Genomic DNA, 14884 nt, shown 5'->3' on the forward strand with positions numbered 1-14884 from the left:
CCCTGCTGACCAAAGGTGCCAGGGCAGGCCTCAATTAGAATGTCCCCCCTCACATCTGGGCTGCTCCAGCCTGAATTCTGCAACTGACTCCTCCACAAGAACACCCTCCTCCCCGTCCTCTGGGTCCCACAGCTCTCTAGATCTCCATGCGGACTCCTGCATGGCTCACTACCTCCTAACATCTCTTAGACTGAATTGTTCCAGAAAGGTGAAAGAGAAGGAGGAGAATGCAAATAATTGTGATAGCTGAATTTTCTCATCACTATCTTCTTAGTAATTTTTTAGGTAATTTTTTTTTAAAGAAATTGGTGTGTATTTATTTACTTATGGTCACGTCATATAGCATGCAGGATCCTAGTTCCCTGACCAGGAATTGAACTTAGGATCATGGAGCACATGGAGACTGGCATTGGGAGCACAGAGTCTTAACCACTGGACCACCAAGGAAGTCCTTCTCCTTTGTATCTTTAACTGTACTTAAAAAAAAAAAGAGATCATTAAGCAATTTAGGTCCTTATGGTGGGCCAACAATCATAAAAATTTAAGAAATCAATATGTTGTGGCAGAAATGTGTAAACATTCTTTGATGTTGTTCTTGTTTAGTTGCTCAGTCATGTCTGACTCTTTGTGACCCCATAGACTGTAGCCCATCAGGCTCTGTCCATGGGATTCTCCAGGCAAGGAAATTGGAGTAGGCTGCCATTTCCTGCTTCAGAGGATCTTCCTGAACCAGGAATCAAACCTGTGTCTCCTGCATTGGCAGGTGGATTCTTTACTACCGAGTCACCTAGGAAGCCCAAACACCCTTTGACCTTTAAGCAAATCCATTATTTTACATCCTTGATGATTTTCCCGTAGTTGACAGTTCTGCTGTATGTTATGAGTAGCACAGTCTTTGTGCTCAGCTGAGTACTACTCACAGGATAGCTGACAGGACATCTATTTGTTAATCCCATTTGGCCTTTTACTGGTAATATTAGAATCTGGGTGGTTTTGAGCAGGGTGGTGGAAATGTGCCTTAACAACCAGGAAATGCAGGGACGGCTTTGTCAGGATCGTAGTAAATAGGTAACTTCACGGCTTTTAACTTTTATCTTCAGCGCTGTGTTTCTAGTTAGAGAAAAAAGGCAGGGTGGACCTTCCCTGACAGTCCAGTGGTTAGGGCTCCACTCTTCCACTACAGTGTCTCTGCAAGATGGAGGAGCAGAAGGATGTGTGCTCATCTTCTCCTGCGAAAACTCCAAAATTACAACTTGCAGCCGTTGACAGGACAATGTTAGATTCCACCAAAAAGAGATAATACCCCACATCCAAGGGCAAAGGAGAAGCCCCAGCAAGACAGCAGGAGGGGCGAAATTGCATTTAGAAACAAACCCCATACCCATCAGAGATGCTCCAAGGGCTCAAATAAAACCTTGTGTGCACCAGGAGGCCGCAAGAGACTGAGCCAGACCTGCCTTTGAGTGTTTAAGTGTCTCCTGAGGAAATACAGGTCAGCAGTGGCCTGCCGCATGAGCAGGGGCCTTGGGTGCAGCAGACGTGGGTATGGTATATGCCCTCTTGGAGGAGGTCACCATTGACCCCACCATAGAGCCGCCAGAACTTACACAGGAGTGGGGAAACACTCTTGCAGGGCACAAACAGAACGTTGTGCACACCAAGATCCAGGAGAAAGGAGCAGTGACCACAAGAGACTGACCCAGACTTGCCCGTGAGGGTCCAGGAGTCTCTGGCAGAGGCGTGGGTAGGCGGTGGCCCTGCTGCAGGGTCGGGGGCACCGAGTGTGGCAGTGCCTGCCTGGGCCCTTTTGAAGGAGGTCGCCACTGTCTTCATCACCTCCACCAGAGTCTGGCCTCTGATCAAACAACAGGGAGGGAACACAGCCCCGCCCATCAACAGAAAATGGGATTAAAGATTTACTGAGCATGGCCCCGCCCATCAGAACAAGACCCAGTTTCCCCTTCAGTCAGTCTCTCCCATTAGGAAGCTTCCAAAGCCTTTTATCCTTATTCATCAGAGGGCAGACAGAATGAAAACCACAATCACAGAAAACTAACCAAACTGATCACATGGACCACAGCCTAGTCTAACTCAGTGAAACTAAGGCCACCCAAGACGGGCGGGTCATGGTGGAGAGTTCTGACAAAACGTGGTCCACTGGAGAAGGGAATGGCAAACCACTGCAGTATTCTTGCCTTAAAAACCTCATGAACAGTATGCTACTGGAGAAGAAAGGAGAAATAACTTCAGAAATAATTAAGAGATGGAGCCAAAGCAAAAACAACACCCAGTTGTGGATGTGACTGGTGATGGAAGTAAAATCCGATGTTGTAAAGAACATTATTGCATAGGAACCTGGAACGTTAGGTCCATGAATCAAGGTAAATTGGAAGTGGTCAAACAGGAGACGGCAAGAGTAAACATTGACACTTTAGGAATCAGCAAACTAAAATGGACTGGAATGGGTGAATTTAACTCAGATGACCATTATATCTACTCCTGTGGACAAGAAACCCTCAAAAGAAATGGAGTAGCACTCATAGTCAACAAAAGAGTCTGAAATGCAGTACTTGGATGCAATCTCAAAAACGACAGAATGATCTGTTTGTTTCCAAGGCAAACCATTCAATATCCCAGTAATCCAATTCTATGCCCCAACCAGTAATGCTGAAGAAGCTGAAGTTGAACAGTTCTATGAAGACCTGTAAAACCTTCTAGAACTAACACCAAAAAAAGATGTCCTTTTCATTATAGGGAACTGGAATGCAAAAGTAGGAAGTCAAGAGATACCTGGAGTAACAGGCAAATTAGGCCTTGGAGTACAGAATGAAGCAGGGCAAAGACTGAGTTTTGCCAAGAGAACGCACTGGTCATAGCAAACACCCTCTTCCAACAACAAAAGAGAAGACTCTACAAATTAACGTCACCAGATGGTCAATACCGAAATCAGATTGATTATATTTGTTGCAGCCAAAGATGGAGAAGCTCTATACAATCAGCAAAAACAAGACTGGGAGCTGACTGTGTCTTAGATCATGAACTCCTTACTGCCAAATTCAGACTTAAATTGAAGAACATAGGGAAAACCGCTGGACCATTCAGGTATGACATAAATCAAATCCCTTATGATTATACAGTGGAAGTAACAGATTTAAGGGATTAGATCTGATAGACAGACTGCCTGAAGAACTAGGGACAGAGATTTGTGACACTGTACTGGAGTCAGTGATCAAGACTATTCCCAAGAAAAAGAAATGCAAAAAGGCAAACTGGTTGTCTGAGGAGGCCTTACACATAGCTGAGTAAAGAAGAGAAGCGAAAGGCAAAGGAGAAAAGGAAAGATATACCCATGTGAATGCAGAGATCCAAAGAATAGCAAGGAGAGATAAGAAAGTCTTCCTCAGAGATCAGCGCAAAGAAATAGAGGAAAACAATAGAATGGGGAAAGACTAGAGATCTTTTCAAGAAAATCAGAGCTACCAAGGGAACATTTTATGCAAAGATGGGCACAATAAAGGACAGAAATGGTATGAACCTAATAGAAGCAGAAGATATTAAGAAGAGGTGGCAACAATACACAGAAGAAACATACAAAAAAGATCTTCGTGACCCAGATAAGCACAATGGTGTGATCAGTCACCTAGAGCCAGACATCCTAGAAAGTGAAGTCAAGTGGGCTTTAGTAAGCATGACTGTGAACAAAGCTAGCAGTGGTGATGGAATTCCAGTTGAGCTATTCCAAATCCTAAAAGATGATGCTATGAAAGTGCTGCACTCAATATGGCAGCAATTTTGGAAAACTCAGCAGTGGCCACAGGACTGGAAAAGGTCAGTTTTCATTCCAATCCCAAAGAAAGGCAATGCCAAAGAATGTTCAAATTATTGCACATTTGCACTCATCTCACACGCTAGTAAAGTAATGCTCAAAATTCTCCAAGCCAGGCTTTAACAGTACGTGAACTGTGAACTTCCAGATGTTCAAGCTGGATTTAGAAAAGGCAGAGGAAGCAGAGATCAAATTGCCAACATCTGCTGGATCACTGAAAAAGCAAGAGAGTTTCAGAAAAACATCTACTCCTGCTTCATCGACTATGTTAAAGATTTGATTGGGTGGATCACAACAAACTGTAGAAAATTCTTAAAAGAGATGGGAATACCAGACCACCTTACCTGCTTCTTGAGAAATCTGTATGCAGGAAAAAAAAGCAACAGTTAGAACTGGATATGGAACAACAGACTGGTTCCAAATTGGGAAAGGAGTATGTGAAGGCTGTATATTGTCACCCTGCTTATTTAACTTATATACAGAGTATATCATGCGAAATACCAGGCTGGATGAAGCACAAGCTGGAATCAAGATTGCCAGAAGAAATATCAATAACTTCAGATATGCAGATGACACCACCCTTATGGCAAAAAGCGAAGAACTAAAGAGCCTCTTGTTGAAAGTAAAAGAGGAGAGTGAAAAAGATGACTTAAAACTCAACATTCAGAAAACTAAGATCATGGCATCTGGTCCCATCACTTTATGGCAAATAGATGGGGAAACAATGGAAAGAGTGACAGACTTTATATTTCAGGGCTCTCAAATCACTGCAGATGGTGACTGTGACCATGAAATTAAAAGATGCTTGCTCCTTGGAAGAAAAGCTATGACCTACCTAGACAGCATATTAAAAGGCAGAGTCATTACTTGGCCAACAAAGATCTGTCAAATTAAAGCTATGGTTTTTCCAGTAGTCATGTATGGATGTGAGAGCTGGACTATAAAGAAAGCTGAACATCGAAGAATTGATGCTTTTGAACTGTGGTGTTAGAGAAGACTCTTGAGAGTCCCTTGGACTGCAAGGAGATCCAACTAGTCCATCATAAAGGAAATCATTCCTGAATATTCATTGGAAGGACTGATGTTGAAGCTGAAACTGCAATACTTTAGCCACCTGATGCAAAGAACTGACTCATAGGAAAAGACCCTGATGCTGGGAAAGATTGAAGACGGGAGGAGAAAGGGACGACAGAGGATGAGACGGTTGGATGGCATCACTGACTCGATGGACATGAGTTTGAACAAGCGCTAGGAGTTAGTGATGGGTAGGGAGGCCTGGTGTGCTGCAGTCCACGGGGTCGCAAAGAGTCGGACATGACTGAGCGACTAAACTGAACTAAACTTCCACTGCAGGGGGCATGGTTCTGATCCCTGATCAGGGAACTAAGATCCCGCATGCCTCAGAGCACAGACAAGAAAAAAAACAAACAAACCATGATTGTAAATGAGATCTCAGATTCTCTCTCCTAGAAAACACAGTTCAGATGACTTCCTTCATGCCAACAGGAACAGGTAACTCTTCCTCCATACTCACATTAATATCAGTGAAGAATGCCTGTTGCTACTCTTTCAGAGGCTCTAGAACAGGGATAACACACATATGGCCACAGTGTGTCCTCTTACACTCACTATAGGATCTGGGTTGGAGCAGATCCGGAAGAGGAAACACTGATCGAGATCACAGGCTCCTGCAACCCCACACCACACTGCTGACCATCACCCTCCATCCATCTCCTGGCTCATGAATGAGTAGAGGGATGAACACATGGATACCCATGACATAGCAAAGCAGCTTGGACACCTGTCTTATCATTCCCAACCCCTCTATCTATAGGGAGCATTCCTGATTGTCCCATTTGTTCCCAGACCCTCCATCTACAGAGAGCATTCCTGGTGTCCCATTTGTAATGAAAAAAATTCAAACCCATCAATTTTCAGTGACACTGTTCTCATTAGAAACTGTGGACAGACAGACCTGTCACTAACGACTGCTGGCAGGAAAGGTAACACACTACCTCTGCACGCGGTACACTCGCGTCCACGGCGGTACGAGGGCCAGGATCCGGGCCACCAACTCGATCAGGTCGCTGGGGGAATAACTCTTGTATCTTCCTGACTTCCACAGCTCATAGAGCCCTGTCCCACGAATCACCAGGGTGGGGTAGAGTTTCAAACCGTCAGGACGGAAAGCTGGGTTCTCGAAAAACTCCTGTGGAGAGAGAAGATGAGCTCCATTAGTTACATGGAGATTACCCATGGTGAAGCTTCCATACTGGGCTGACTTCTCTCATATACCTGCCTGGTCCCTAGACTACTTTCCATCAAGCGAGGGAAGGGAGACAGAACAGAAACTCACTGTTTTTACAGTCTCACGGGAGCAACACACTTGAGTGCTGGATGCCCGAGCCCTGGCTGACCCACCTCCTGGCCACTGCTGCCACCCTCCCCACCTTGCCCTCCTGCCGTGGCAAAGGCCATTCCCTCTGCCTGGAAATTTTATCAGGTTTTCTTCATCTAGCTCACCTTTAGGTCTCAGCTTGAATGCCAATTCTTCAACGAGGTCTTACTGACCTTCAAATACAAATTGCTTCACTTAAATTTTTTTTTGGGGTGGGGGTGGAATTCTGTATTATTGCTTTCTTAACATCATCATACTGACGATTCATTCTGATGCCCGCCTTTACCTCCAGACCATATCCTCCTTTAATAATGGAATATATTTAAAAGTGACTTTTAAAAGTGACATAGATCATTATCTGGGCTGCAAAACCTACAATGTTTTCCATGTGGCCCTCTGCAGAGAAAGTATGCTGACCCCTGGGTATGACTGTTGTCCTCAGGCCAATGGGCACCGTTCCTAACTCAGAAGACACACACAGTCCATTTGTCACCTGGATGCTGAGCGATACAGCTAATTCATCTCTTTTGACACAGTCATTTCCTGCATTGTATCACCCCAGCTGGCTTATTTCTTTACTTGGGATGAAGCAAGGAGACATCAAGCCTTCTCCTTTCTATGATTTTGCACCGCAAATTTGCTCTTATCTGGATTCCACTTGCCATGTGATGGAGGAATTAAAGTGGATTCACATAGTTTCCTCTCACCCCGACCAGCATTACTATCTAAATGGCCAGAGTACTGTATCTTTTGAATGGAGTAAATGCTTTCTATCTTGTGCGGTTATTACTCCAGAGCTTTCCATTGTGTAACTTGCTTTCCAAAGAGATGTAACTACTGAGTTTTCGATCTCTCTCATTGATTCCTATTATCATCTTAAGTGCTCTAATCTTTGTGCACCATTGGCTCTGAGGAACAGTCTGCTGTAATTGCGTGTAATTTTCCCTGTAACATTTATATTTTAAAGAGTCATCCAGTCTTTAATAAATATTCTATAGCCATCCACAAAGCGTATGTATGCAAGTCACTCTCTACCTAGTCTGCATCCATACGGGGAATATAGGATTTCAGCAAAGTACTTCTGGCTACTCGCATAATAAATTTAGGAGATATAAGGGCTGATAAAATCCTTTCATAAGGATGATAATAGATCGAACAGGTGCTGGATTTCTCGTTAAATGCGGAGAATTGAAATATGTTTCTTTCCTTTTCTTCCAAAATCACACTAAATAACAGGAAATAATTTTTTTAAAAGCATAAACCCAGAGGAACAAAGGGAACATTAGAGGAGAGAGGAGGAGGAATAAGTGATGGCAGTAAATTTCTGGAAGACAGAAAATGGAAGATTGGTAAATGACTGCAAATGAAGAAAACTGCAAACAAACTATCTGCAAAGGAGGGTACGGATGAAAGGGCAGCTCAGTCACACAAGGGTCCCAGGAAGGCATGTGAATCAGAAACAGCAGGCAACAGGCAGGAGGGAAGACAGCATTGGATCAAAGTCTTTCCACAGATTTATCTCTAATCCCCCTAATTCCTGAGTCCTTCTACAGGCGGTCATCTGCCCGTTTGTTCCCTGGAGAAATTGGAAAGCTGCTGGACTCTGAGATTCCAGGTGCAAAAGAAGACATGCGTGAGGATCAGAGCTTGAAAACAAGGAGAGTAAGTGAAAGCCAGCATGGTAAGTGGTGGAGCCCACCCTGCACCCGGACACTAGTAACCAGTTTGCTGTGACCTACACCCACAGCCCCCACAGCTCTCAGAAGCAAGCTGCAGAGTTTGTCTCTGGATTAAATAAATGGTCCTAAATAAGAGTTCTTTAGGGAATCCCCTAAAGAAAGGAAGGCTACCATCAACAAGCCACAAACAGCTTGTGATCTGGTTTTCAGCTCCTCACTTTTAAAGCATGACCATTTGGCTAAGGATTACCAGATATTTGGGGGGAAGTCTAAAACAAGAAAGGTAGACCAAAACAAAAAGAAACAGAGGAACTTGGAGGAAACAGAGGCATTGCATGAAGGAAAAATAAACCTTAAAAAAACAAACTATAATTCCTTTAGAGAGAGAAGATCTAGTACATCCATAAAGGGCTTCCCAGGTGGCAAAGAATTTGCCAATGTAGGAGACGCAAGAGATGTGGGTGTGTTTGATCCCTGGGTCAGGAAGACCCCTTAAAGAAGGAAATGACAACCCACTCCAGTATTTTTGCCTGGAAAATTCCATGAACAGAGGAGCCTGGAGTGCTACAGTCCAGGGGGCCACAAAGAGTTAGACATGATTGAGCGCACACACACACATAAAACAAGAGGATGCGAGAGAACTGAACAATGAGAATGTAAGAAAGAACTCTTGGAAATTAAAACTATAACAAAAACATTTAATAGAAAAGGTGAAAGATAAAGTGAGAAAATAATAAGAAAGCAGGAAAAAAAAAGACAAAAACAGAAAAGATAAGAATATCAGGTAATCAACCTGGGAGAGCCAACATTTTTAATATGAGTTTTAGAAACAGAACACAGAAAATGAAATAGGAAAAAGTATCCAATAGTACAAAGAAATTTCTCAGATGATCAGACTCGATCAAAATATAGCACGATTAACTTTTTAAAAACTCTCTTAAGATACACCAGTGTAATACATCACTTTCTCCAGAGTGAAAAAAACCCAGGTTATATATATTGTAGTTTTTAAGGAATAAGGAATACAGTGTTAGGAATGACAATATGCTTCTTGGCAGGACTAAAAGAGCTACAAGACAATGGCATAATGTGTTTTAAAAAAGAAAAAAAAAGGAGGTAAAATGGCTTTATAGAATTCTGTTAAGTGGGAAGGTAGAAGACAGAATAGAGACACTCTTGAACACGTAAAAGGCTTACTTTCCATGATGAATCCTTCCTTAGGAAGCTGCTGGAGAATGTGTTTTAGTAAAGGAAGTGTTGAAGTGTGAAGTGTCAGCTGTTCAGTCGTGTCTGCCTCTTTGCAACCCCATGAACTGTAGCCCTCCAGGCTCCCCTGTCCATGGGGATTCTCCAGGCAAGAATACTGGAGAGGGTTGCCGTTTCCTCCTCCAGGGGATCCTCCCAATCCAGAGATCAAACCTGGGTCTCCAGCACTGCGGCAGATTCTTATCATCTGAGTCATCAGGGGAGCCCACGTAAAGGAATAAACCGATAAAAAGGATTAATCTGGTTTCTAAAACACAGGTTGTGACTGTAGAGAGTGAGAAAAGGAGCCCTAAGGAAGACACCTGTGAACTAGACAGAGAATTGCCAGTCCAGTTTGGAGCTGGAAGATTAAATGTCCAAGAATTGTATCTTCAGCCTAAAAATGGAACTTAGAGTATCGGACAGGGTTGGCCAGTGACAGAGGGGCTTTAACGCTGAATGGGCACATTCGAAGGTTACAGGAACTTGGAGAATTCCAGAAAAACATCCACCTCTGCTTCACTGACTACACTAAACCCTTTGACTGTGTGGATCACAACAAACTGTGGAAAATTCTTAAACAGATGGGAATACCAAAACACCTTATCTGCCTCCTGAGAAACCTGTAGGCAGGTCAAGAAGCAACAGTTACAGCTAGACATGGAACAATGGACTGGTTCCAAATTAGGAAAGGAGTATGTCAAGGCTATATATTATCACCCTGCTTATTTAACCCCTATGCAGAGTACATCATGCAAAATGCAAGGATGGATGAATCACAAGCTGGAATCAAGATTGCTAGGAGAAATGTCAATAACCTTCAGATATGCAGATGACACCACACTTACGGCAGAGAGTGAAGAGGAACTGAAGAGCCTCTTAATGAAAGTCAAAGAGAAGAGTGAAAAAGTTGGCTTAAAATTCAACATTCAAAAAACTAAGATCATGGCATCTGGTCCCATCACTTCATGGCAAATAGATGGGGCAAAAATGGAAATGGTGACAGACTTTATTTTCTCCAAAATCACTGCAGATGTTGACTGCAGGCATAAAATTAAAAGATACTTGCTTCCTGGAAGAAAAGCTATGACCAACCTAAACAGCATATTAGAAAGCAGAGACACTACTTTACTGGCAAAGGTCCATATAGTCAAAACTAAGGTTTTTCCAGTAGTCATGTATGGATGTGAGAGTTGAACCATAGAGAAGGCTGAGCACTGAAGAACTGATTCTTTCAAATTGTGGTGCTGGAGAAGACACTTGAGAGTCGCACGGACAGCAAAGGGATCAAACCCGTCCATCCTAAAGGAAATCAGCACGGAATGTTCACTGGAAGGACTGACGCTACAGCTGAAGCTTCAATACCTGGAAGGTCTGATGCTAAAGTTGAAGCTCCAATACTTTGGCCACCTGATGTGAAGTGTCAATTCATTGGAAAAGACCCTGATGCTGGGAAAGACTGAGGGCAGAAGGAGAAGGTGACAACAGAGAATGAGATGGTTGGATGGCATCACTGACTCAGTGGACACGAGTTTAAGCAAACTCCAGGAGTTGGTGATGGGCAGGGAAGCATGGCGTGCTACAGTCCACAGGGTCGCAAAGAGTCAGACACAACTGAGCTACTGAACAACAACAGTAGGACAAGAGATTCTCTCTACTGATGCTCAGGAAAAAGCAATCCAAGCACAGAAGAAGGAAACACGGTGGTAAATATTAGGACCCCTGCCCCCACCACTAGGCTACAACAGTTGAAAGTGGCAGAAGACTACTGCATTTCGATATGACCCCCTTAGGAGGTACTGGATTCTCAAATACTATTTAGTAATAGTTTATTACTTCCACTTATTTTATAAACTTAAAAACTAATAAACATCATTCTGCTGGTAATGTGAATGATACATTAGACGGGAACATGGCTGGTGGCCCTGTGATTAGCTAAGAAGCTGTCTGCCTTTGCAGTGAGCTGACGAAAGCATGAAGCTATAGCGGTGGGGCTGAAGAGGAGGGGACAGTTTTAAAAGATATTCAGGGGGAGTAACAGAGAGGACCTCCTGTGGGATTAGGCCCAGAGTACAGGGAACAGTGACAGGAGCGGCAGCAGCAGACGTACTGAGCACTCGCTCTGCCAGGCATTTTTCTAACAATGCATTATCTCTGCCCATCTTCACAGCCGCCCCATTTTAAAGATGGGGAAACTGAGGAACAAAGCGGTTCAAACAGTTTGCTACCAAGTGGCGGGGCCAGGATGCAAGCTCACCCCAGTCTGGCTCTGGAGTCCAAATATTTTCTACTTCCTCCTGAATGATTCCTAAATGTCTAGCTTGGGAGAGTATGTGGATGGCGGGGCCACAAACAGTACAGGAAACAGAAGGGGAGACCACTGGGGAATGGAGAAGTATGTCCATATCGGATACATTAAGTCTGAAGTACATGTAAGGCCTCTGGTGCCTGTTGAAGAGTATTCAGCAATTGGACTTAAGAGCTGAGGCTTAAGACTGCAGAGAAAATGAGATTCATTGAAGTGTAAGTGTTAAAATCGGGACAACAGAAGACAGACACACACATATAGAAGAGAGCAAAAGACAGAAGCCACACTTATGCAGTGAGGAGAAAAGATCTAGCAGAAAAGAAATAGTCCTAGAGGTAAGAAGGGAACCAGGAGACAGCAGAGTCACAAAGGCCATGGAGGTGGGAATTTCAGACTGGAGATAGTCCTGTGGGATCTGCCTTCCCCAACTAGGGATCTAACTGGCATTCCCTGCACTGGGAGGTGGATTCTTAACCACTGGACCATCAGTGAAATCCCTGGAGATAGTGTCTAACAATAACAAATGCTAAGGTTGGATAAAATGTCAGCAGAGAAGTAGCCTTTGGATTTGGAGGTTAGCAAGTATACTACAATGTTTGAGGGAAGACTGGGTGTATGTGTATGTCTGTGTCGGCAGGGGAGGACCTGCCAAACTGTAACTTGATCACTTGGTTTTTGGGAAAAACAGCTCATTGTGGGTGCGGGCAACTCCTGAGAGTCAAAAAGGTGGGCAAACATGGATGGACTTTGAAAGACTTCCCATGACTGACAGAAGGTTCTGGAGATAAATTTTTCCTCAAGAGAAACCAACACTTTCTTAGTGATGCTTAGATGAAATGCTAAGCATTTTCAGCACCCTGAACTTGGGATATCCAAAAGCAGTCTAATTTTGAAAGAATAAAAGACTGAAACAGCAAAAAGTTATTATGAGTAATAAATGATACAACATTTTGTAGTCCTATCTGAGGATAGGTGGAAAGGGTGAAGTTAATGCTTGGAAGATAAAGTCCTAAGGTGTTAAACATTCTCCATCATAGCCAGGACTTTCAGCTTTATAAGGAAAAAGAAAACTTCATTTCAAAAGTAAATTTGAGTTACCGGACAATGTAAGTAAATGCTATTTATCACACACAGCTTTGACCAGCTCTGCACCTGTCACTAGATAAGAGTGTGAATCTACAATGAACAGACGCTAATGACCACTGCTGCTCTTAGTGACTTGGAATTAGCCTAAGTAACAAGGTGTGAGAGCAAAGCCAATATATAACTAAGGTGCACAGCACACAACCCTAGAGATGCTATGGCTGCAATACTTCAGTAGCTGTAGATGCTTTATGGATGTACCAGGCAAGGTGACCTTGTCCTCCAGAGTGATAACATTTTATAGACTTCTGCAATTATTACAAGCAGACCCCTTAGCAATGCTTCCAATGGATAAAACACATTAAGGGAACTATCTGTGGGCTATATGTGACTATATGTGACAATAAAAGTAGAGGAGGAAAAAGTTTTTAAAGTGTAAAATATGCTGCCTACTAGTTCAGAAAATCTTTAGAAAACAAGATTTCCTAGACAAAACCCAGTTTTTTAAAAAAATTAGTAAACCTTTCATTGAAACATATCTTAGTATGGAAATGTACACAATCATTAAGTGTACATCTTTTTCTTTATAAGTGTACATCTTGATAGATTTTTAAACATTTATTTAATTGAAGGGTAACTGCTTTACAATATTGTGTTGGTCTCTGCCATAGGTCAACATGAATCAGCCACAGGTATACATATGTCCCTTCCCTCTTGAAGACAGATTTTTCCAAATCATGTAACCAGTACCCAGATGCTCAAGTTAAGAAAAGGCACATTATCAAAACCTCAGAAGCCTACCACATGTCCACTTCCAGTTACAATTCCATCCAAAGCTTCTGAACCTCACATTAATTGAATTATATGTTAGGTTGTCTTTTGGATCTGCTTTCCTTTGCTCAATATTATGTTGAATAGAATCAGTCACGTTGTTGCATGAAGCCATAATTAATTTAGTCTTACTGCTTTATATATTTCATTGTTTGACTATATCACAGCTTATTTATGTATTTGACTTTAATGGACACCTGGGGTGTTTTCAATCTGATGATACTACCCTCAGAAATCTGTGACTGTGTTTTGGTAAATACATGTGCACATTTCCGTTGGGTAAATGTGAGGAAGTAGAATTGCTGGGTCATGGAGTATGTGTATGTTTGCTTTTCGTAGATACTATCAAACAGCTTTCTAATCTGATGTACCAATCTATATTCCCACTAACAGTGAATGAGAGTTCCAGTTGCTTCACACTCTTATCAACACTTGATATTGTCTTTTATCATTTTCACTACTCTGATGAGTATACAGTAGACATGCAGTATAGTTTTAAATTTCATTTCTTTGAAGATAAATGACTTAGAAAACCTTTGAACAGTTATTGAGTAGCTGAACATCTTATTTGTGAAGTGCTTGCTCAAGAATAGAATTTTTTGCCCATTCTATTAGGGTGTCTATCTTTTTTTAAAAATTGATTTGTAAAAATATTTACGATAATCTATAGATTGATTTTTTAGAGGATTTTTTTCTCGAGAGAAATCTGATTTCTCATTTTAGCTCTATTGTGTTATTCATTTGCTGGGATGCAGTTAGAAAAGGTATACAGTCTACTCATATTCCCTGTGGGTTTCTTTGAAAAGATTGTAAACAAGAAGATAAATCTGTTTACTTGGAGGGCTGTCTTTGCAATGTTATTTCTGAACCATTCTTTATTTTGAAGACACCAAGAAAATAAATTTTGAGACTCAGTTATTTGCTATTACTTTACATATTTTTCCCCCAAGGGTACTTATGAACTCTGGCTGTGCCATTGGCCCGCCCAGAAGCTGTGCTGAAAAGAAATGTGTGTTTCAGGTGCCTTTTAGGCTTATAGTCTGAGTACCCAGCTAATACTACTGAGGGGAAGATATGACTCAAAATCTATTACATGGTCAATATGAGGGAATTCATAACATCTGTGAACATCTGTGAATTAATGCTGTCTTATAAAATAGACCTTTAGTTGTATTTCATTTGCTTGGAAATAATAAAAATAAACTTTCTGAAAGGAAAGAAAGAACATCATGATAAATTCCAGTGTTCTAATAACAGAGCATAAAAGTCTTTTTTGTTGATCACATAACTTGATAAACATTTTCATCCTCTTCTCTAAAATGATATCCCTAAGCCACTTTCCTATTTGAGAATCTGAAGGAAGAAAGCGTTTTGACCAATCTCATTTCCCAAGACCAAGCTAACATGGATCAAGCTAACATGTGATAGAGTAAAAACAAACAGGATTTCCCTAGGGGTACAGTGGATAAGAATCCGCCTGCCAATGCAGGGGACACGGGTTTGATCCCTGGTCA

At 42.1% G+C, this 14884-nt stretch overlaps 1 protein-coding gene across 1 annotated transcript in view; it reads right to left on the reverse strand.

The window, feature by feature from the left end:
- Positions 1–14884, reverse strand: part of ELP3 (elongator acetyltransferase complex subunit 3) — a 120010-nt gene that overhangs the window by 51836 nt on the left and 53290 nt on the right. The window contains exon 10 of the mRNA XM_061132971.1: positions 5842–6035. Coding sequence (XP_060988954.1) covers positions 5842–6035 — 194 coding nt within the window. The remainder of the gene's footprint in view (positions 1–5841; positions 6036–14884) is intronic.

Source organism: Dama dama, chromosome 29 (genome assembly GCF_033118175.1).
Source record: "Dama dama isolate Ldn47 chromosome 29, ASM3311817v1, whole genome shotgun sequence".
Lineage (NCBI taxonomy): Eukaryota > Metazoa > Chordata > Mammalia > Artiodactyla > Cervidae > Dama > Dama dama.